Source organism: Bufo gargarizans, chromosome 4, assembly GCF_014858855.1.
Source record: "Bufo gargarizans isolate SCDJY-AF-19 chromosome 4, ASM1485885v1, whole genome shotgun sequence".
NCBI classification, from domain to species: domain Eukaryota; kingdom Metazoa; phylum Chordata; class Amphibia; order Anura; family Bufonidae; genus Bufo; species Bufo gargarizans.
The window spans coordinates 38481520-38504992 of NC_058083.1; the positions used below are offsets into that span (position 1 = coordinate 38481520).

The 23473-nt window shown below is 40.2% G+C and overlaps 1 protein-coding gene across 2 annotated transcripts in view; it reads right to left on the reverse strand.

The window, feature by feature from the left end:
• Nucleotides 1-1969: 1969 nt before the first annotated feature.
• LOC122934153 (cytochrome P450 2K6-like) overlaps nucleotides 1970-23473 on the reverse strand; it is a 28793-nt gene continuing 7289 nt past the window's right edge. For both annotated transcript variants that reach the window (XM_044289396.1, XM_044289395.1), the window contains exons 4-10: nucleotides 23191-23340; nucleotides 20697-20857; nucleotides 18559-18735; nucleotides 13233-13374; nucleotides 7658-7842; nucleotides 4686-4827; nucleotides 1970-3765 (exon numbers count right to left, since the gene is read on the reverse strand). In XM_044289396.1, coding sequence (XP_044145331.1) covers nucleotides 3590-3765; nucleotides 4686-4827; nucleotides 7658-7842; nucleotides 13233-13374; nucleotides 18559-18735; nucleotides 20697-20857; nucleotides 23191-23340 — 1133 coding nt within the window. In that variant the 3' untranslated portion in view covers nucleotides 1970-3589. The remainder of the gene's footprint in view (nucleotides 3766-4685; nucleotides 4828-7657; nucleotides 7843-13232; nucleotides 13375-18558; nucleotides 18736-20696; nucleotides 20858-23190; nucleotides 23341-23473) is intronic.

A 23473-nucleotide genomic window follows, 5' to 3' on the forward strand; every position in this document is an offset into this window, starting at 1 on the left:
ACCAAATAAAAAATAAAAAATTGGTTCAATCCAAATTTATTAGTGGCAATTGGCAAATTGCGTTAAAAAAACAGCTATATCCTGGCTGCAGAGAACCTCTAGGCCCCTTTCACACGGGCGAGTATTCCACGCGGGTGCGATGCGTGAGTTGAACGCATTGCACCCGCACTGAATCCGGACCCATTCATTTCTATGGGGCTGTTCACATGAGTGGTGATTTTCTCGCATTACTTATGCGTTGCGTGAAAATCGCAGCATGCTCCTCTTTGTGCGTTGCGGTGCGATAATCCACGCAATGCAGGCCCCATAGAAGTGAATGGGGTTGCGTGAAAATCGCAAGCATCCACAAGCAAGTGCGGATGCGGTGCGATTTTCACGCATGGTTGCTAGGTGACAGTCTATTCACTGTATTATTTTCCCTTATAACATGGTTATAAGGGAAAATAATAGCATTCTGACTACAGAATGCTTAGTATAATAGTGCTGGAGGGGTTAAAAAAATAAAAAAGTTAACTCACCTTATCCTCTTGATCGCGTAGTTCCCGGTCTGTTCTTTACTAGCTGTGGGCTAAAGGACCTGTGATGATGTCAGATCACATGCTCCATCACCATGGTGATGGACCATGTGATTGGAGCATGTGATCTGACATCACCACAGGTCATTTAGCCCACAGCTAGTAAAGAACAGACCGGGAACTACGCAATCAAGAGGATAAGGTGATTTATAGTCAGAATGCTATTATTTTCCCTTATAACCATGTTATAAGGGAAAATAATACAATCTTCAGAACATCAATCCCAAGCCCGAACTTCTGTAAAGAAGTTCGGGTTTGGGTACCAAACATGCACGATTTTTCTCACGCGAGTGTAAAACGCATTAGAATGTTTTGCACTCGCGTGGAAAAATCGTGCATTTTCCCGCAACGCACCCGCCTTTTATCCGGGCAAAAAACATGACGACCTGTGTGAAAGAGGCCTTATAGTGGTATAGAACAATGTGCCTTGCAGTAACACACATAGGGAGTCTGTGTGGTAGTGAAATAATACTGTGAGTCCATATGACATGCAGATGACAGTCATCGCTCTTAGAATCACTGCACACGTCACTTATTTGGGCAGTTACGGGGCCAAAACTGACCAAATAACTCAAGTGTGAACTCAGCATTACAGGTCAATGTTAGAGTCAAGAAGAAGCGCACTCCTTTTACACCGTCGTCAGCTGATTCCACATAGATGTCTACAGAACCTGTTCTATTAAAGGCTTATACAAGTAGAGCCACCAACAAAGTGGAGAGGGTGTCAGCAGTAAGTTTGTGTTCACGTCACTGATTATTTTACCCTAAAGCCAAAAAAAAAACAGGAGTGGATCCAAAGCAGAGATGACACGTGAATGGAATATTTGCATGTCTTCTGTGTTTTGTACCCACTCCTGCTTTTGCCTACCAAATCATAAGTAAATTCTGATGCAAAATAGGGACCATGTCATGCAGGCCTTACAGCTGTTACATAGACAGGATCCATTGTGCATCTCATTTTTCCTTTCTTCTGACAGATCAGAAGAAGGTTCAAATAAATGATGATGTCAGCCAGGCCAAAAGCAAAATAGTGGGCTAGTCAAGAAGTGGGGAAGGTGGGAACAGCATGAGAAGTATAGGGGGAAAATGATATTTACATAGCATACTGTACCCCTCATCCCTATAAGGGGCAGAGGTAGTAGTCTCATTGCAAAGTACTGGCACATCATCTATTCCAGGGATCAGCAACCAGCAACCTTCGGCACTCCAGCTGCTGTGAAACTACAAATCCCAGCATGCCCACTTACTTGGCTGTGCTTATAACTCCCATAGAAGTGAAGGAAGGATTCTGGAAGATGTAGTTTGCTGATCCCTGATCTATTCATTCCAAGAACATTACTGAAGACCAGAGGACATTCTTTCCATGTAGAAGAAAGGAGATTTAGACATCAATATTTCTTTGTTAATTATTTTATGCACTTATATAGGAAAGGGTTCTTTACAGTTAGAACATTCACCACATGGAAATCCCTAATCCAAAAGGCTAAAAGACTTATCTAAAAGTAAATGGGGGTTTTAATCCTTCTAGCAAATAATGATGTTTGATGGAGATAGATTGAACTTGATGGGCTTGTCTTTTTTCAACCTACGTAATGATCTGGAATCTGAATTAATTTAGGGCTCATATCTTGAAAGTGAATTTGTTTTGGGTTACAATGCCTCCCATTCGCAGGTCCTGTATTTTCTACTTGTGTGTTTAGTAGCATTGTCCTAGCATACTCTGATCTGCTACGGGGTCCAGAACTTTCTGTAAAGCGGGATAAGACTGTTAAGCCAGAATATGTGCCTCACACATAAGAAATTACTCTGGCTTATGCACAGTAACTCTAATAAAACCAAAGTATGTCGGCCAAACCATGGAGCTAGATCTACCTGGTGACTTTACACTGAGGACAAGTAGCTCCTAATCTTGGGCTGCATTTCTGATGGCTTTTACACAAAAATGGAAGAACTTTTTGAATGTTTCTGTGAACCTGTGACCAGTCCTATTGAATGAACTGGACATTGGGGAATCATGTAAGGAGGTATGGGTTTCACACTCCATAAACTAAAACAGAGGGGAGGTACGTCATGGACACATAAGAAGAAAGCAGGGCTATGGCAGTAGTACAATAATTAACTATGGCTGCTATCAACATTATGGGGCAATGGATGTTCTGGAACATACAAAAGAAATGACAGAAGTGTCCTCTGTCCATCACTTATGCTTCTCCCTGCTACCCTGGTAGATACTTGATCCTGACCAAAAAGTAGATCCTATACTAAAAACTAGAGATGAGCTAAGTCCTTAAAAAATTTGATTCGGCTGCTACGTCGAATTTTACAAAAAACATTTGCTTTGTGACGAATTACTGTGTTACAAAGCAAATTTTTTTCTAAGTAGCGAGTTCAATGACAGGGAACGGCCATTGCACATTCCTCGCTGAGCGCGGCATTTAACATTAATACTAAGGTCGAATGAAAAATAAATAAACAAATTTATATTTAACTCATCCATTTGATCCTAAAGAGCCCACAGCCGCCATCTTGACTGACGATCCAGTGCAAAATCCATTGTCACATTGGCCAGTTGCTGATGGTAACTGTGGGCTCTTCGTGCTTAAATGGATGAGATGAGTATGATTTTTTTTTTTCTCATTTCGGGAAAATCAATTCATTGGCATGATGCACAAGGAAATTTGGCTTTGCAGCCAATCAAATTTTCCCAGAAATTCAGATCAAAGTCCACTTTGGACAGTTCGAATTCGCTTAACACTGCTAAAATTTTCTTCATTTCTACCTTTGCTATATGACTTCTATTTGTCAAATATTTACTAACTTTTTTTTCTATGATACAAGGGGGATATTTAAGGAAAACTTGCTTAGGTGACCATAGCAACCAATCAGATTCCACCTTTCATTATTTAAAGCTCCCTTGTTGCAATAGGCACCTAAGCTAGTTTCCCTTAGCACCAGTTTTGATAAATGTCCTCCAAAGTGTCTTTGACATTAGAATTAGTAGTAATCATAGTCCATCAGCGAGATACAGCACAGATTTTATAAGGCTTGGGGGCATTTGTAGATCCCATGGCTGGATTAAGATCAAGTTTCGCTCCAGGTACTGGTTGAAATGTAAAGTTTTGCAACAGTGACGTAAAGAAGAGGAATATCTCCATTTTAGCCAAAGTCTCCCCAGCACAACTTCTTTTTCCTAGAACACATAGAAATAAATAAATGAGTGAAAAAAAAAATCATAAATAATTCATCTTCTTTTTTTCCTTATTTAATTTAAGCTCTCCCTTGAATCTGGTTCCATCTTAGGACTTTTTTCTGCATGCAAACATTGATGCCCTTATATTTCCTGGGTTTTCCAGGCCTTACATGTTGATGACCTCTCCTCAAAATACTGTAGATCCTTAATATCTGATCCTTTGGGGTCAGACTACAAGGACCATCCTGATTAGTTGTTTGAAGGGGCTGTAGTGCTTGGAAAAGCTTTCATACTATACACTATTCACTTGAATGGGACTAAGTTGCGCATTGGCCATGTGACTAGCCTGGTAGTTAGAACCCTATTAATCAGATATTGATAAGCTATCCTTGAGGCTTTCCGTTTTGATCCATCATGATAGAGTTCTTTGGCCAAAAATAACAGTTCTGTCAGGTTTCCATTATCCTGGATGGAAAAGAGAGACTTTTTTTCTGTCCAGTAGATCTGTCCAATCAGCTTGGGAATTTCCCTGGTAACACCCCTGTGTAACTGAAGCTCATGCATTAATTGGCTGTCTTGTAGCGCCTCTCTACTCGACCATAAAGTACTACAAGTTCTCCATGCTATCTACCTGTACTGAGATGAGCTGCTCATTTGGATATCAAGTTAGGGGAGCTATTCTAGTACAGTGTGCATTGTGCAGGACCCTGAAGAAGCTTCTATCCTCTAGATTGAAACTGATTTACAGCTTTCATTTTCTGATTATTTTTTACTTTGACATTTTTGATTTTATTTATTTTTTAACAATAACTATTTTTCCATAGAGTTGTGGTCGCAACTTGCAATAATTTTAACAGATAGTGGTCATCCTGGAACCAACTGCAATTTGAGGGACCACTGTAATTTGCTGTTAATGTTACCTATTGAAAATGGTATGAAGGCCTCGTTCTTCTTGAAGTTCCCACTGGAGTCAAGAAAATGCTCTGGATAAAACTCATCTGGTTTTTCAAAGTAATCTTTATCCCTGAGCGCTGAATGCAGCAGTGTAATTACAGCGGCTCCCTGGAAGAAAGGTTATTAAAAATATTTTGTAAGATCAATGTACTCACATAAAAATGGTCAAAAAGAAACGGACAGCAAAGAAGAAATTAATTTCCTAGAGTCACACTAAATAAAGCTAAAAAAAGTTAAAATAGGGCTTTGTTCATATCATGGTCATGATGATGGCATTATCTCCTTGATTATCTCAGGACCTATAACCACCACTATTACCCCCTTTCCTATTACTATTATGCCTAAAAAGACATAGACACCTGGATTATTTATATTGGCCACCAGTGATGGTCAGTTCGCAGTGTTCGCCAACGAACACATGTAAGCTGCCATCTTGACTCACCTGTCCGGCTATGCACAGGTAAGCCCTTACCTGTGCCTGTGTCGGGAGCAGGTCTGAAATCAAATGCGGTCACCAGGAGCAGGCAGTTCCGAGAACAGCCCGATAAAGGCCCTCGGCGGCAGTTCTCAGAACTGCCTGCTCCCAGTGACCGCATTTGATTTCAGACCAGCTCCCGGCACAGGCACAGGTAAGGGCTTACCTGTGCATCGCCGGACGAGTGAGTCAAGATGGCAGCTTACATGTGTTCGTTGGCGAACACTGCGAACTGACCATCACTGTCGGACAAAGCATCCACTTAACAAAACAAAACAAAAATAGAAACGTACATAAAATGATATACAAAAGCAAACCATCCCAGCTACAATGTCTATTAAAGGGGTTGTTCCGAGTTATGAAAAAATAATAATATAGCACTGAAAATCTGATATATAACTGAGCTAAGCAAGTTTTATGCAAAAAAATATATATTTTTCCTAATTTCCCTGGTTCTTTTCTGGCTCTTTGTTTACATGCAATAAAAACAATCTCTGCCCCTCCCCCTGCTCTGCTAAGGGAGTGGCTACAAGAGCTGCCCTGAGTGACATGTCTGCCTGCTGGGAGACTCAGCAGCATGTTATATGTGTAGAACTACAAGTCCCAGCTGTATAATGACACTGCTAAGGGAGTGAATACAAGAGCTGCCCTGAGTGCTGGGAGACTCTGCAGCATGTTGCATGTGTAGGACTACAAGTCCCAGCTGTATAATGACACTGCTAAGGGAGTGAATACAAGAGCTGCCCTGAGTGCTGGGAGACTCTGCAGCATGTTGCATGTGTAGGACTACAAGTCCCAGCTGTATAATGACACTGCTAAGGGAGTGGATACAAGAGCTGCCCTGAGTGACATGTCTGACTGCTGGGAGACTCTGCAGCATGTTGTATGTGTAGGACTACATGTCCCACCTGTATAATGACACTGCTAATACACACAGGATCTTCCCCCTACCTTCTTGTGTAATGCTCTCTCTAGTATTCAGCTCCAGTGCCCAGAATTGTCCCTGCCTGCAGAGCTGTGCAGCTGAAGGGGTTAAGAATCCTAGCAGAGAGTAGACGGCAGTGAAGGGGGAACGTGGCCAGCACAGTGACGTCTCGTTTACAGGCTTGTAAACGACCTTTATCAGAGCAGGGAGAGAAGCTGACATCACAGGTCATGTGACCCTCAGTGAAATCTCAGAAACCAGCCACTGAAGATAAAGGGAGTGAATTGGAAAGCTGTTATATTTGCTTAGTTAGGAACATAGAAGGAATAAAAACATAACTCGGATAACCCCTTTAACTCCAAAATATGACATAACATTAACCATAAGTGGAGTCTTCGAAGCCCCAATATTAGAGTTGATGAGACACCGCTAGTGCTCAACTTATTGCCCACTAACCAGATCCTAGGCCATTTAAAAATTCACCTGTCCCAAATTAAGGCCCAACCACAAAATATTCCACCAGTGGAGTCCAGCCTCAATCATGAGATCTGCCCCTCCAAACCAGTATCCAAGACTCATCACTACCACCTTTACTGCTGTTATAAAAATATTACTTTGTAAAGGTGGGTGGGGGGGCTTTTGGCTTGATACTGTACCTCATTTTAGCCTCATTGACCTATCACCCAAGCCCCCAAGCTAAACCCCTGCTTCCCAACTCTGCATGCTCCATCCAAACCCTCATCATGCTGCACTCCCCTTAGGCACTACCCTAAGTCCAGCCTTTCTTTCTGTTTTTCTGCTCCATTCTAGAAATAAATGGCAGAATAGGATCTTTCATATGACAAAAAACTGTGATGGCTGATGGACACCATTGACTACTCAGGCTTCTGTCAGAGAGGTAGGCATTTTTCTGGGTAACATAGTTCAGCATGAGGCATGATTAATTCCTGCTTTTTCAATTGAATCAAGCATGGACGTCCCTATTGCAGCCTTTGATGCAGATGTGATTGAAGCCTTTATTTAAGGCACATTTTTAAATTATTATTAAAATTGTTATTAATATTATGTAATTTCAGAGGAATGGATTGAATCAAAATATTGTATACCCACTTGAGTTCAAGGAAATATTTTAATGGTTCATACCAGCGTTGCGCTCCATAAGGTTGGCACATTCTATGTGTAGAGGCTGAGCTCAGTGAGCGTAGGGAAGGTTGATTTATTAGACAAGAGGCGTCTGGGTGACTTTCTTGAAACATTAAATACTACAACTCATATGTACTAGATTTCTGGAGATCTGATGTTTCTCCCTACCCCATGGGGTAAATGCCGGAGAGGGCGTTTTGCTTTCCTTTGGCTCTACATGGTAGAATAAGATAGACTTGATAGGCCTTTTTTCAACCATACAATAGGTAACAAATAAAAGTTATGGTAGACCTCCACTCATTACACAAAGATATTTGGTGCATGTGCAGGTAAGGTGAGCACTAATGATGAGGGTTTAGTTATTGACAGGGTTTAGATGAAAACAGATGAATTACCTTAGGAATAAAGTAGCCTCTAAAGGTGATATCCTGAGTAGTTGAATGTGGAACACCAAGCGGTGCGATATCCCCAAACCGAAGAATCTCATGAATGACGGCATCTGTATACGGCATTTGTTTCCTATGCTCCATTTGAGGTTGGGCCGATCCGATCACATGTTCAATTTCATTTTGCACTTTTTCTGTCAGGATAGAGATATAGAAGTATGGTGTAAAGATATAATTCAGAGGTTTTTTCCCACATAGATATACACAAAAATCTGGAATTTAGCTAGAGCTGCAGTACCAGGTACAAACAAATGTAGGGACACATCACAGTTGAGGCCAATCATTAGCTGCAGAAGCACTCCTGGCCTCATTTGTGCTAAATTGACAGACAAGGAACTGAAGTCCAGTGAAGACAGCCCAGAATCCACAAATGGAACGCCAGGCAGAAGGTGAGTATCTATTTCTTCACAGATCCGGCTGGCTTGGGGGCAGACTTAAAGGAGCTCAGTCATCAGAAGTGTTATAATAAAACTGTCTCACCTGACAGCACATGCACTGAACGAGCTCCCACAAGACTTCAGGTCCAGCTGTGAGTATGTCTTCACTGCCTTGCCCTGTCAGTCAGTGGTGGGGGAAGGGAGGGGAGTGCGATATGAAGGGCGGCGAGTGTAGCTTCTGGGAGCAACAAGGTGCAATGGAGTGACTTTGATGCTTCTACGGGAGCATTTTCATATTATAAAATATAACTTTTCTCAAGAATGAAGGCACCTAGTAAGATGAGACCAAGACGATGATGTTCAACTGGCAAGCACAAACGTCTCAGGCGAGACAGTGGGTGTATCCTTTCACAGGGATGTGTCCTTTCTGATGCAGCTGTCTCCCTTACACAGCTCAAGGGAAAGTTAAAAGGTGTAACTGAGCATGTGTGACCACCTATGCCAGGTAGACAGAGAAGGAAGAAAAAGAACAAACACCACGTGGTGCTATACAGATATATTTTATTTAGATCCAGTTGCTGGTTTGAAAATGTAGAATATGTTTCATAGGACAACCCCTTCTCTATACTCTCCTCTCTAACTCCTCCAGGTCCTCCTGTCCCTACTCTCTGTCACCATCACAGCTTTGCCCCCTCCTTTCTAGAGGTTTCTACAGTGACCAACACTAGGCTGTCTGAGCATGCTCAGTATAATCTGCCACATTGTGTAATATATTCATTCTAGATATCAAACCAGACAGATAACTGTGAATATCTAGAAAAATATCTAAATATATGTAGGACGGCTCACCCCTTACTAATCATGGAATGGTGCTCCAAACTGTTCATGCACCCTAATCAATGATTGTATTGAAGAAAATAGTGGTATAGATGGGCACTCATCCACTTGGGACCACCCGGAGATATGATTTGTAAACAATATATTAAGCAATAAATACAATAACTAATAAAATGCAATTAAATAAAATCAATATAATGTACAATTATATAAAAACAATATTTAAAAAAACGAGGATAGTCTACAGGGAAGGTGATAATGCATGTTATGGTCTATGGTATTTAAATCAACTGTAGCACATTTCTAATGAATTGTTTTCTAAAACACACTTTGCTTTTCATAAAAATAAATAAAAAAAGTAAATAGACATAAAAAATAAGTTAATAGACATAAATATGTCAAGATCATGTACAATCTGTATAAAGTGCGATAAATGGAATGTAGTGATCTGTCCCTGATTTTTATCTCAAGAACAAAAAGTGAATAGATCCTATTATATTGTGTTCATTTTTCTAAATTTGTTTTTGTAGCCATATGTCCTAAAGAATGTTTTAAGGATAGCTAGAGTTGGTATATTCAGGATATGGATTAACATATTACCAGTAGTGTTGATCACGAATATTTGAATTGCGAATTTGAATCGCGAATATCGGCACTTTGAGAATTTGCGAATATTTCGAATATCGCTAAATATATTCGTAATTGCGAATATTCGATTTTTGGGAAAATACCAGTTCATGCGAATTTTATGCGAAAATTTAAATGCAAATTTTATGCGAATTTTAGCAATCAAGAAAATAATGCCTGGAGATCATGAATTCGCGGATTCTCGAATATATGGCGAATATTCGCCCAAATATTCGCGAAATATCGCGAATTCGAATATTGCCCCTGCCGCTCATCACTAATTACCAGTATTAACGGGCAATAAATAATTTATATATGCAAATAGGTAACATCAGACATTTGGATGTAAAAGCGGTTGTTTCCTATATACCTTAAAGGATATCCCTAATCTATCTATTTTTACTTGATAGATTGAGATAGGAGGAATACGCAATATATTTTATTTATTTTATTTTTGTTTTAGCTACATTTTGGATTTATATTGACCATTTACTGCACAGTACACTACAATTGATTTATTGCAGCCATACAGATGGTAATATATTGGGATCACCATCCCTGTAGACTATCCTTGTTTTCTAAATGTTGTTTTTATTTAATTGTACATTATATTGTTTTTATTTCATCACATTTTATTGGTTATTGTATTTAGTGCTTAATAAATTGTATATAAATCATATCTCCGGGTGGACCCAAGTGGATGAGTGCCCATCGATACCACTATTTTATTCAACTGTTAATAACAACCTTAAACACATATTAAACATACAGAAATACAATGGATAGGTCATTGGACCTCTAGATCGGTCATCAGTATCTGGTCGTGGGGGTCCGACACCCGAGACCCCCACCGTTCAGCTGTTTGTGAACGCACTGGTTCTCGCTGTAGTGCAGTGGATGGTGGCATTACTAGTAATGACTGGCCATAAAAGGACATTTTTTAGCAGATCTCTCAGACCAGGTGCAGAAGGAGCTCCATCCAATTTCTACATGTATATACTGTACAGTATGTCCATCTCTATTCACTTCAATGGGACTGCACCGCTGAATGGCAAAGATATTTTACTTTTGCCATTAATACATTACAAAAAGGGCTGTCATTTTCACACTTCACCACACAACAGCTAAAAGGCCCTTTTTTTACACTAATACAAGCCAAAAAATGCTTTAGAACATATAACTGCAGAGCATAAGGGCAATAAGACATAGAAATATTTCCTTGTAATAAACCCTGTCGATGGCTGTATGAAACTGCACTTACACACCAATAACAAGAACGGTTTGCTGGAATTACAGAGCTGTATAATGGCAATTTGGATCCCCAGTCAGTGCAGCAAGGTGTAATAGGAATGTTCCTACCGTGTTTCCCTGAAATTAAGCCCTACCCCGAAAATAAGACCTAGTCCTATTTTGCAGGGTTTCGGGAGTAAGACTTAAATATAAGCCCAACTCCAAAAATAAGCCCTAGAAAAATTTTATATTTTTGGAAGTGTGGGTGATTCAGCAGCTCAGGAGCGTTCACTAATAGCTCTCGGAGCCGGAAATCTCTGCTTTCCCAGCTGATCGGAGGCAGCCAGGAGTTAAAGCAGCGCAGGCTGCCAGCACTAAGCCTTCAGTCAAGCCACTAGCCTGTGCATACTTTGCGGCTGGCGGCTTCACTAAATGCAAAATTATGCCCGCAGCCGCGCTTCCACCTACCGTATGGGTATATCCCTGTGCGGGCTGGATGGCATCTCTCCCCTGTACTGCCACCAGCCCGCACGTTTTAAAAATGAGGCAGCAGGAGGATGTCCTTCTCCTCTCTGCTGCCTGGAGATGGAGGTGCTGATTGGTGGTGAGAGTGTCCTGCTCCCTCCCCCGCCTCCACCAATCAGCACCCTGTCATCTCTTGCGCCGGATCTCCCTGTTTTTTTGTTCAAGCATAAATGTGTGATTGTTGTTCATGGAGCCAAAATAAGCCCTACCTTGATAATAAGCCCTAACCCATTTTTTGGAGAAAAAAATTATATAAGACCCTGTCTTGTTTTCAGAGAAACACGTATTACCCAGCCTGTAACCTCCCCTACTGAACCCTATTCAACATAAATGCTGTGGAATAATTCCTCCCTATCCTTTCCCTACAGCTTGAATAATTTTTCCCTGCACTTGTAAATAATTTTCTTTGCACAATTAAGTATTTTCTACTAGCGCCTGCTGATGTCTCTCCCTACACTAAGTGCACTGGAAAAATGGCTGAATCCAAGATGGCTGAGGCTATTTATAGGGCTGTGACATTACAGGGATGGCTTTTAGGGAAAAAATGTGATTCGTTACCACAAAGCATGAGGAAATTTGGTGCGAATCAAACCTTTGCTGAAATTCGGATTGAATTCCACTTCGTCAACTTCGATTTGGTCAACTCTAGTCTAGACGATAAATCATCAGTTAAAAAATCTTGGAAAACCTCTTTAACAGAATATGGGACAATGTTGGTAGATGGGCCCAACACGTTTGATCAAAAATGTGTGCGAAGAGCTTTCATTTTTCATGTCTAACAGGTATAGTAACAATGTAGTCCAGAATAATCTCTAATCTTTAGTTCCGTTGCTTGCACGTAGAACAGTGTGCTGCCATAATTTGTTTGATGCCAAAATTTGCACCTGTGACTTTAGATGTGCTAGTCTAAATGTTCCTGCTGTATAACTGAGATACCAACATGAGCTCATTATCAGCACTTACTGAGACCAGTTTCTTCATCTTCAGAAGTAATCTCAGACTGCCTGTTAACCTGCTGACGGTTGCAAACCTGGCTGCCATCAACATTAGAGATGAGCAAAATTATGGAAAATTTAATTCAGCTGCTTCGCCAAATTTCACAAATAAATTTTCTTTGTGACAAATTACTTGAGGCTAGGTGAGGCGATCGCCTCAGGCAGCACCAGGTAGGGGCAAGAGGGGGGCAGCAGAAGGGCCATGGGCAATGAGAGCTTTCATTGTGGCAAATTGGGTTAGGTCAAGAAATTGACATTGAGTGGGCATCATTTCAGTTTTTTCCTCAGGCAGCAGAAAGGTTTGGTGCACACCTCAGATGCCGCGTTCATCGCCAATCGCGGCATCGGAGGCTACCATTTTGGCCTTTCAGGTGTTAATCAGGGTAAAAAAATAAAAAACATTCTCAACTCACCCATTTGATTGAGTAGAGGCCGTTGTGGCCATTGTGATCGAAGACACCGCTCAAAATCTCACTCAGTGACTTGATGTCATCACACTGGCCCGCGTGGTGATGTCACAACAGATTTTGCACTGTATCTTCAATCAAGATCTCTTCACGTGCAAATGGATGAGATGAGTATGTATTTTTTTGTTTTTACTACCATTTCAGGAAAAATTGACTCGTTGCCACAAAGTGCAAGGAAATTTGGCTTTGTCGCAAATCAAAATTTTCCTAAAATTCTGATTGAAGTCCACTTTGGACACTTTGATTTGCTCAACACTAATCAACATACAGTAGATTGAAGATATTAGCTAAATAACAACAGTACATGGCTAATTCCACCACATTGTGGGCCCATCCTTCCTAGCAAATGTTTTGAAACTTAGGTGTAACTCATTCATGCTGTCTTCCACAATATGCCATAGGAAGTATAAAACGGGAGAAATTCATACTGTACAGCTGTATACATGTTTTACATGATATGTCTTACGTTGAATTTCCGGATATTTCATCATAAGAAGAATAGCCCATCTTAATGTGGTTGATGTGGTCTCCATTCCAGCCCCAAACAAATCCCCCACCAGAGCAGTCAGATTCTCATTGTGGAAATACTTAGAGAATTCAGATTTTCCCTGGAAAATATTATCATAATTATATTAAATATCCAATATTTCCCTTCTATCTAGAATTTTCTGAAGAATGGTCAGTTATACTATATAATACAGTAGATGTTAGTTATGATATATTATTACATACCTGCATGCTAGTGTTGATCGAGCACCGTAGTGCTCGGGTGATCGGGGGCTCGGGCCGAACACATGGGGTATAATGGAAGTCAATGGGAGAACCTGAGCATTAAACCATGCACCCCCTGCTCTGAAGAGGGGAGGGTGCCTGGTTCATAGTAAAAGGTCACCTCACAAAAATTGTAATAGCAAGCGATCAAAAAGTCATATGCCCCCCTAAATAGTGCCAATAAAACCATCCTCTCATCCTGCAAAAATGAGCCCCTACCTAAGATAATCGGCTAAAAAAAAAAAAAAAAAACACTCAGAGATGGAGATACTAAAATGTTTTTTTGGTTTATAAAAATATAATATAGTGTAAAACATAAATAAATAAAAAGTAGACATATTAGGTATTGCCGCGTCCGTAAGAATCTGCTCTATAAAAATACCCCATGAGCTAACCCCTCAGATGAACACGGTCAAATTTTTTTTATAACTTGTGCAACACCTAAAGGGTTAACAAAGTTAGTAAAATCAGTTTTGAATACCTTGAGGGGTGTAGTTTCTTAGATGGGGTCACTTTTATGGAGTTTCTACTCTAGGGGTTCATCAGGGGGGCTTCAAATGGGACATGGTGCAAATAAACCAGTCCAGCAAAGTCTGCCTTCCAAAAACCACACGGCGCACCTTTCCCTCTACGCTCTATCGTGTGCCTGTACAGTAGTTTACGGCCACATATGGGGTGTTTCTGCAAACTACAGAATCCGGGCAATAAATATAGCATTTTGTTTGGCTGTTAACCCTTGCTTTGTAACTGGAAAAAATAGATTAAAATTGAAAATTTGCCCACAAATCTAAATTCTGAAAATTTATCTCCATTTGCCATTAACTCTTGTGGAACACCTAAAGGGTTAACAACATTTGTAAAATCAGTTTTGAATACCTTGTTTCTAGAATTGGGTCATTTTTGGGTGGTTTCTATTATGTAAGCCTCACAAAGTGACTTCAGACCTGAACTGGTCCCTAAAAATTGGGTTTTTGAAAATTTTCAAGATTTGCTTGTAAACTTCTAAGCTCTTTAACATCCCCAAAAATTAAAATGTCATTCCCAAAATGATCCCAACATGAAGTAGACATATGGGGAATGTAAAGTAATAACTATTTTTGGAGGTATTAATATGTAGTATAGAAGTAGAAAAATTGAAACTTGAAAATTTGCAAATTTTTCAAAAAATTTGGTAAATTTGGTATTTTTTTATAAATAAAAATGATTTTTTTTAACTTCATTTTACCAGTGTCATGAAGTACAATACGTGATAACTCAGAATGGCCTGGATAACTCAAAGCGTTTTAAAGTTATCACCACTTAAAGTGACACTGGTCAGATTTGCAAAAAATGGCCTGGTCCTTAAGGTGAAATATGGCTGTGTCCTTAAGGAGTAAACTGTCCACAGCGGACACCGTCTACAGAAAAAGTGCTCTGGATATCACTGATATTTTAGGGATGCGTACACTTTAAACAGGAGATGTGGCGCAAATAATTTAAATGTCCCCAGCTGCCTATTACACGATATTTAGTGCAGGATGCGCTAGAAATCTATTTTGCTGCTGTCACACACAAAAGTCCTTAAAAGTATTTATTTTTTATTTTTTATATATAAATCTTCCTATTACACTCCCTACACTGTCTGTCCCTTCCTATGCACAGCTCTCCCTAACACTGAGCAATTTAGCGCAGGTTCCGCTACAAACATATATTGCTGGTGTCACACACAATAATGCTTACAAGGACTTTTGTACCAAAAAAACATTCAATTACACTCCCTACACTCTCTGTCTCTTCCTATGCTCAGCTCTCCCTGACTTCTAATGAGCCGGACACACGTCATCAGGTGCTACCCGATGATGCGTTCTGGCCAGCCAATCACTGTAATGCCAGTACTGGCATTACAGTGAGGGCAGTACTTACCTGCACGTTTATTGGCTGCTTAGCAGCCGTGAAACGAAACGTGCCCGGAGGAGACTCGAGCATTGCGCTTGAGCACATGCTGTACTCGGAAGAAGTATGGAAGGGTATGGTGTGAGAGTGGCACCCTATCTCAAGGAAATCTCTTTTATTGGTTATTCATATATAGGGAGAGAGAAGAATTTACTCAATAAAAAAACATAACTTTTATTATTTCTCTTAAAATAACAATATCCTAAAATTAGTAGATGGGTAGGTCAATGATTGTGCATGACACAGGACATTTACTCAATAAGTAAGATGAAGTTCAGGTGGCTGTTATATATGACTGGGCTTACAGACAGGTATTCTATTACACCTTATAGACTAGCTCAGTAGTGGTGATTGCTAAACCCTATGCTGAATACTTGGTGGAGCACCTGGGTTTCTTAGTTACCAGATCGAGACAGGGGAGCTATCTGCAGCCGGCCCTGGGGACCTACAAAGAATATATATAATTATCCCTACAATGCCAAAAATAAGAACATTTCTTCTGCAGAAAACAGAGTCTCATAGAGCCATATCAATGAAAAGTTATGGCTTCTGAAATGCAGAGAGACAAAAATGGAAAAAAAAAAATGTGTTTCAGGCATGGTAATTAAGGGGTTATGAAAATAGTTCAATGAAGGTTATCAGCTTATTTTTGGCCTTAGCGGTGACCAGCCTTATCCTGTTGTTTGCTAAGTTGTCTTTTTCTGGAATTTCCTGCAGGTCGAGCCAGGATCAGGTAGTGAAGAGTAGCATCAGAACAGCAGCAGCGAGTGATTCGTGGAGATGAGTAAATCTTATTTTATTTTTAACCCATTTTTCGTAATAATAGTAATTGTTCCTGGAAAACTACTTTAAAAGCACACTATGAGTATACTGTGATAACCCATTGGAGACATGGGATTTACCACCGGAGGTACATAAACCAGAGGCTGAAAACCTAGTCATTAAAGAATGTCATATATTGTGTCATCATAAATATTTTCCAACTGACTGGTGAAGGAACCAAGATTTCAGCCAAAATAGTTGATCACAAAGTATTACAGTTTCCGACAACTGAGTCCACTACTCTGTTATATGGTCCTATTAGAACATTGAGAATTGGGTTTGTGTGCATCAAATTCTAAAGACTCTATAGTGTATTGTTATGATATAGGAAAAAAAAAAGATTGTCCAGTCCCTTAACATAAAAAACACTCACAATGGTACAATACAATTAATAAAAGAATGAATAAAAGAATGGTACAATACAAATTAATAAAATTAAAAGAAGTAACACTAATCTTGCTGTTTCCCTCCAATCCAGTTATGAAGCTTACCCACATCCCTTGCCAAACTTTGTACTGGTCGCACTTGACATGTACATGTGGCCACTTAGCCCATCTTTGACCACAGTGATAACATGTGACAGCCAGTGATTGACTGCCCATATGAAGAAAGTCCAGAAACCAACTAGACTCCTGCGGGATCGGTGAGGAATTGTGGAAAGTATGTATTTTACTTTTTTTTTTTTTTATTAAAGGGGCATTTGCATCTGGAACATTGATGACATATTGCTAGGCTATGCCATTACTGTGAGAATGGGGGTGCCCACTTTGCATGCGCGGTTTACCTATATGGTAGCTCCAAAAATAGTTGAGCACTGGCTCAGTTAATACTGGCAGTCCCGTAGCAGTAAATGGAGAGCAAGCTGTGCAAATGTGTTATGCCATTAATGCTCCTGATGGGAATACTAATTTAAGTGGCTGGTCAACTCCGTTAATAGAAGGTTTTATGGTCCAACTTCTGGTGATAAGTGGGCGACTCACAATCGTTGATAATTCGGATGGGTTATTGTGGCTCTTGTTGTCCAATGGGAGGTTTATAATGTTTAATAGTCTGATGGTGGCATTTATAATTCATGGTAACTCAGCCCACATTCACATAACAGTGAGAACTGTCTGTGTGTATTTTCATGGCCATTGAAAACCATGTGCGCAATTTTAATGACCGGAGTGTACCCATCTAACAGCCATTAAAAACTAGTACACTATGTAAAAAAGTATTTTCAGTGGTTACAATAATTTAAAAAAATACTCATCCCATACACGTAGAGTACACACAATGGAATATTTGCTCCATATTGGAGGCAGCAGAACTCGTGACATCGTATGCTGTGACATCATCACATCAAGAGCACCAGGTCCTGCTGCCTCCAGTGCAGAACAAGTGTTCCCTCATGTGAACGCGGATGAGGTATATTTTTTAAGGATGTGTCGGCACTAACAGAGGTGGGGGAGGCATTATATATATTAGGCACTATGTGGGGGCCATTATATATACTGGTCACTATGAAGGCATTATATATAATGGGCCATTTTTAACAGCCAATTAAAAACATATGCAGAACTATTGTTAAAAATGGATAGACACCCAGAAAATGATTGCAAACAAAGATGCAAAATGGCCAATTTTAACAGCTGTCATGTGAATTTACCCATACTCATCTGTAATAACTTTTTCAATATCTTCGCCTAATCCTGATTTCACACAGCTGGTCTGGTTACAATGTGCTGTATAACTGATTTTACCATCTGATCACCCTTTTGATCAACCATAAGTATTGATAATGGTGATTAGATCAACATAGTCTTTATGTGATTGATTTATTAGAAGGATTGATTAGATGATTATGGAGGTCATTACTATGATTATAAATTATAACATCCTACACTTAGGTACTTTTTGAGCACCACAGGAAGTAATACTGAGGCCCCTTCTCAATGCAGAACAGGTGAATGTCTACACTGCTCTTCACTACATCCTAACAATTGTCCTCATCAGCTAGTGAGCTTCATTGGGTTGGTGTCTGCTGGTTCTTTGGGGATCATCACTCTATCAGAGCATGAACCCAACAAAGGTTCCTCTAGTGCTTGCAGGCCAACCCGACCATACCATAATATTTAAACCCAACTTATCTTTGTTAAATAACTGTATTAGTTTCAAAATATTTTGCTTAATCATGTTATTTACACAATACATTTAATATATTATGTTTCTGTTACTTTTTTTACTTTACATATTTAATATTAGCAACTGGTGAAACATCATCATACCTCTTGTTGCTTGGCTAAGAAGGCGTCAATTAGGTTCCTCTGGTCATTCACGTCCAGCTCTTTCTTCTGTTTTGTAAATATCTTTCTTATAAAGTCCAGAAACTCTTTAACATTTTCAAAAATTGTTTTGTGAGCTCCGGGTAGACATTTTGCCAGAAATGGATAAGAATTGTACAGCTACAAAATAGATGAAATACAAAGAAAAACCTGAGTTTTAAGAATTTAACTTTACTCTTGTAAACTTATCCCCCATTCATAGTAGGCGATAACCATTACATTGTTGGGGGTGCTACCACTGAGATCCCCATGATCATGAGAATGGGGGCCATATCCTACGTGGAGGCCCCTGGAAATGAACGGAGCGGCCAGTCCTTTTACAGTATATCTGTGGGAATTCTGGAGCTAGCAGAGTACAGCATTCAGACAAACAGATGGATAGAGATAGATAGATGAAATAATTAACTCATTTAGAACTTGATGGCAGCAACACATCTCAAAGAATATGGGAAAGGAGCAACAAAGAGCCAGAAAAGTAAATGGTACTAATAAAAGGCAGTTGAAATAACAATTTGAAACTCATTCAAATGATTGGGCATAAAAAGAATATGTCAGGGTGCCTTCACACGCGGCAGATTTTGTGGCAGAGAATTCTGCGACTGAAAACCAGTTCCTTTCACCTTAATGAGACTTGCAGAAATCCATGTGCTTGCTGCCCCATTCAAATAAATGGAACTGATTTTTAGTCGCATAATTTTCTGCCACAAAATCTACCACGTGTGAAGGTACCCTCAGAGTGGGAGAGTGTCTCAGAAGCAAACATGTGCAGAGGTTCACCAATCTACAAAAATATGTGTCTACAAATTGTGGAACACTTTCAGAAAAATGTTTTTCAAAGTAAAATGACAAAGACTTTTTGATATCCACCATCTACAGTACATAATGTCATCAATATTGGATGTGCATTACCCCAAAATGGGGTCCTTTCATATGATTTTATTGTTGTATAATGTTCTGTTCTATTGTATAATCAGTATAGCTCTATATGACTCAATCATGGTTAACAATCCTGGCTCATGTAGGAAGCTAGGAGATGGACTAGAAGGTCCAGAATCTGCATGACGGAACACTGGAGTTAGTCAGTAAGGTATTCATTATTTTAGACTGATCAAGACTTTACTGTAGTAAGAGGGATTTTGCTAATTCACTCTTCCACACTTTGACTCGGTCCTGGCCAGCCATATCTTAATTCTGTATTCCTTAGCTGGTAATTACAGACAACTTTGCAAGAACCTTATTGCCAGCCTTAGGTTCTACAGAGAGAGACTTTGAGAAAGCTAGAGAGAAGGAGTATTACAAGTCCCAATCATTTCTAAATCATTTCCATACATGCTATCAGGGAATACTTGCATTGTGAATATTTTGGAAACTCAAAAGCCTACATCTCTGAGGGTATGGAGTTGCATTAGTGCCTAGGGCAGCCTAAGTGCTAAACAGCATATAGAGGTTTTATTAACAACATATGCTCCCATCCGGACAACGTCTCTTTCAGAGGACAGAGGAGGCTTCGCATATTTCAGAAAAATGCTAAACCACATACTGTATCCATCCAAGAGTTGATAAACTGTCCTGCCTGCAGTGCCAATAGAAATAATTTCATTAAACAAAAAAATGCGGCAAAGACCCAGAACTGTTGACCAACTAGAATTCTACAGAAAATTGTGGAACATCATTAGTCTCCCAAAACTCCAGCAGTTGGTCTCCTCGCTATCTAGACATTTACAGGTTATTGTTATAAGAAGAGGGGATGTTACACAATGGTAGACATGGCCCTGCCCCGACTTTTTGTGTTGCTGCCAAATTCTGAATTGGCAATTTTTTTTCATGAAATGTTAAAATGTCTCACATTCAAAATCCTATATGTGTTCTGTGATCTATTAAGAATAAAATATAGGTTTATTAGATTTGCAAATCATTGATTTCTGTTTTCCTTTACATTTACATTTTTATACAGCCTCCCAGCTTTTCTTGAATTTGGGTTGTAGATCTGAAATAGATACTGTAGATGATAGATAGATAGATAGATAGATAGATAGATAGATAGATAGATAGATAGATAGAAAGACAATATAACCACTTACAATGACCCAAGGGCTGCCTAGAAGTTTTACATTCTCATTGACTAAACCCATTAGACGTAGTATGGTCGGATCCTCATAATCAAACCTTTTACTCAGCAGTATAGACACAATTATGTTGGTTACAGCAGCATAAATACTTGTCACATTATCAAAGGGCTTTCCTGGAAAAAAAAAAGAATACAAACAAAAAGTTTTTTTTTTTTAAATATTTGTAAAGGTTTTTAGGTTTTATTGATATTTGTTTACATGTTTCTTTTAAAACATTGGCTGGTCCAGTGCACAGGTTTCATCAGAGGGCTCCGCTACCACCTATTTGACCTGAACTGGTTTGAGATGAATCAGATTGGCTCCATTTGCCCTGAAAATAGGTATAGTCTCGTAGGACTCCGATTTCTTTAGGAAAACATGTTATCTCTTTTTGGTCAGTTTTTATTTACTTTTGCTTTTTCTTCCCCTCTCTTCCCTCCCCAAGCTCAATAGTAAATCATGTATGAGTGACAGTGACATACATAGGTATGGGTAAACGCGCGTTTGGCGGTGTTATCAAACAGCGTGTTTAACATTGTAAACATGTGACACACCACACGGTCACATGTGTTATGCTTTTTCATATTCTAAAACTGTCCATTATTAGTTGCAGATGGTGTCATGGGATAAAAAAATAAATAAATGTGCATTGTTGGGGGACCAAGCATCCAAACATTATGACTTAAAAAGGTCAGAATGTCTGCCCATACAATACATGTGGCTAGTTGTGAACAAGGCTAGAAAAATTTTCCCTTTTAATTGGGAGCAGTACAGTGTGTATGTGGAAATGGTAGGGTAATAAGTTGCACATGGCCACAATAGTAGTGGCAGCAGAATCAGAACAATAGGCGTGGCAGTAGGGGATTAGCAGTAGGGAGCAGCAGTTAAAGGGACACTGACAGGCCCAATTAGCATATTTAGGTATATATATGTCAGTACAGGTCTTATAAAGTCTATTAAAATCATCTAAGTAGCCCCCCTGTCCACCTTATAAATACCGAAATATAACGTTTTATAACCTGCTTGTCCGGTCTCCAATCTGCCCAAGGGGCAGCGTTTCATGCCAAAATGCGCCCAGCCAGCCGCTCCGAACTGCCGTTCTGAAGCCCCGCCCAGCTCATCAATATTCACTTCGCTGGGCGGCGGCTACAACTCTCCCGACTCAAGATTCTGCGCATGGCCCATTAAATCCTCTGGGCACGTCCTCCGTCCAATCTTCAGCGCATGCGCCCGGCCGGGGTCACATCGCGCCTGCGTACAGAGAGCTGCAGCCTCTGCTTTATGCGCATGCGTCGGGCACTTGAGTCGGGAGAGTTGTAGCCGCCGCCCAGCGAAGTGAATATTGATGAGCTGGGCGGGGCTTCAGAACGGCAGTTGGGAGCGGCTGCTGGACGCATTTTGACATGAAACGCCGCCCCTTGGGCAGATTGGTGACCGGAGAAGCAGGTTATAAAACTTTATATTTCTGTATTTATAAGGTGGACAGGGGGGCTACTTAAATGATTTTAATAGACTTTAGAAGACCTGTACTGACATATATATACCTAAATATGCTAATTGGGCCTGTCAGTGTCCCTTTGAGGCGAAGGAGACCGCAAAAGCCATATGGTACATGTTGGCAGGTAGGCAGCAAGATGATGGAGGCAGCTGCAGCCATACGGAAGATGATGGCAGGCAAACAACAGCAGTGGCATGATGGCGGCAGTGGCATGATAGAAACAGCAGCAACCATATGGAACATGATGATAGGCAGACCACAGTAGTTGCATGATAGCGGTAGCGACATCATGGAGGTAGCAACAGAAGCAGCCATACTGAACATGTTGGTTGGAAGGCAGCAAAGTGGCATGATGGTGGCAGTGGCATGATGGAGTTAGAAGCAGCAGCCTTCCCGGAACATCAAGGTAGGCCGCAGTAGTGGCATGATGGCGGCAGTGGCATGATGGAAGCAGCAGAAGCTGTTGTATGGAACATGTTAGTAAGCAGGAAGTAGCAGTGGCATGATGGAGATAGTAGCATCCCTACGAAATATAATGGTCGGCAAGCAAAATTGTGGTAGGCAGAACGGCAGGCAGACAACAACAGTGGCAAGATGGGACACAGTAAGCAAAGCCAAATCTATTCGATAACCTCAGCCTCCCTAATCCACCAATCTGTTGGAGATGTGCAATGAATGGGTACAAGCATTGGTATAGAAGTTGCCCCAAACACAGCTCATTGAAAGCCATCAACAAGGTGAAGGCATCAGGAAAAGAATTGCTTTTGGCCTATACTGATAGGTAGTGGGGCATAAAATGTGGATGTACAGCTTCTGTTCCATTACTCAGCAGTGCCTAACTGCCAGGAGCGATTCTTCTTGTCATCAAGCATTCACATGTATTTGAGTAGAATACCTATATTAACAAACCTACATAAAGTATGTGATAGAATGATGTACTACTGGGAAAATTATGAATTATCCACAGACCTTCATATGATCTCAACTTCTGGATTAAGCATTCAGATTCCTCAATGATCCTGTTTTCTATGGTTTTTCTTCCCATTCCATAGTCTCGTAAGGTTGAGAGTGTAAATCTTCTCATCACTTTCCAGTTCTCTCCCGTGGAAAAGACAATGCCTGAATGGAATGAAGTTGCAGTATATGATGTATGATGTCTACAAGATAAACATAGTGATTGAGTGGTGGCAAACCCAGTATAGGTAGTGTGAAAACCATTTTCCTAAGGAATCCCAAGGGTAGAAACCCAAAA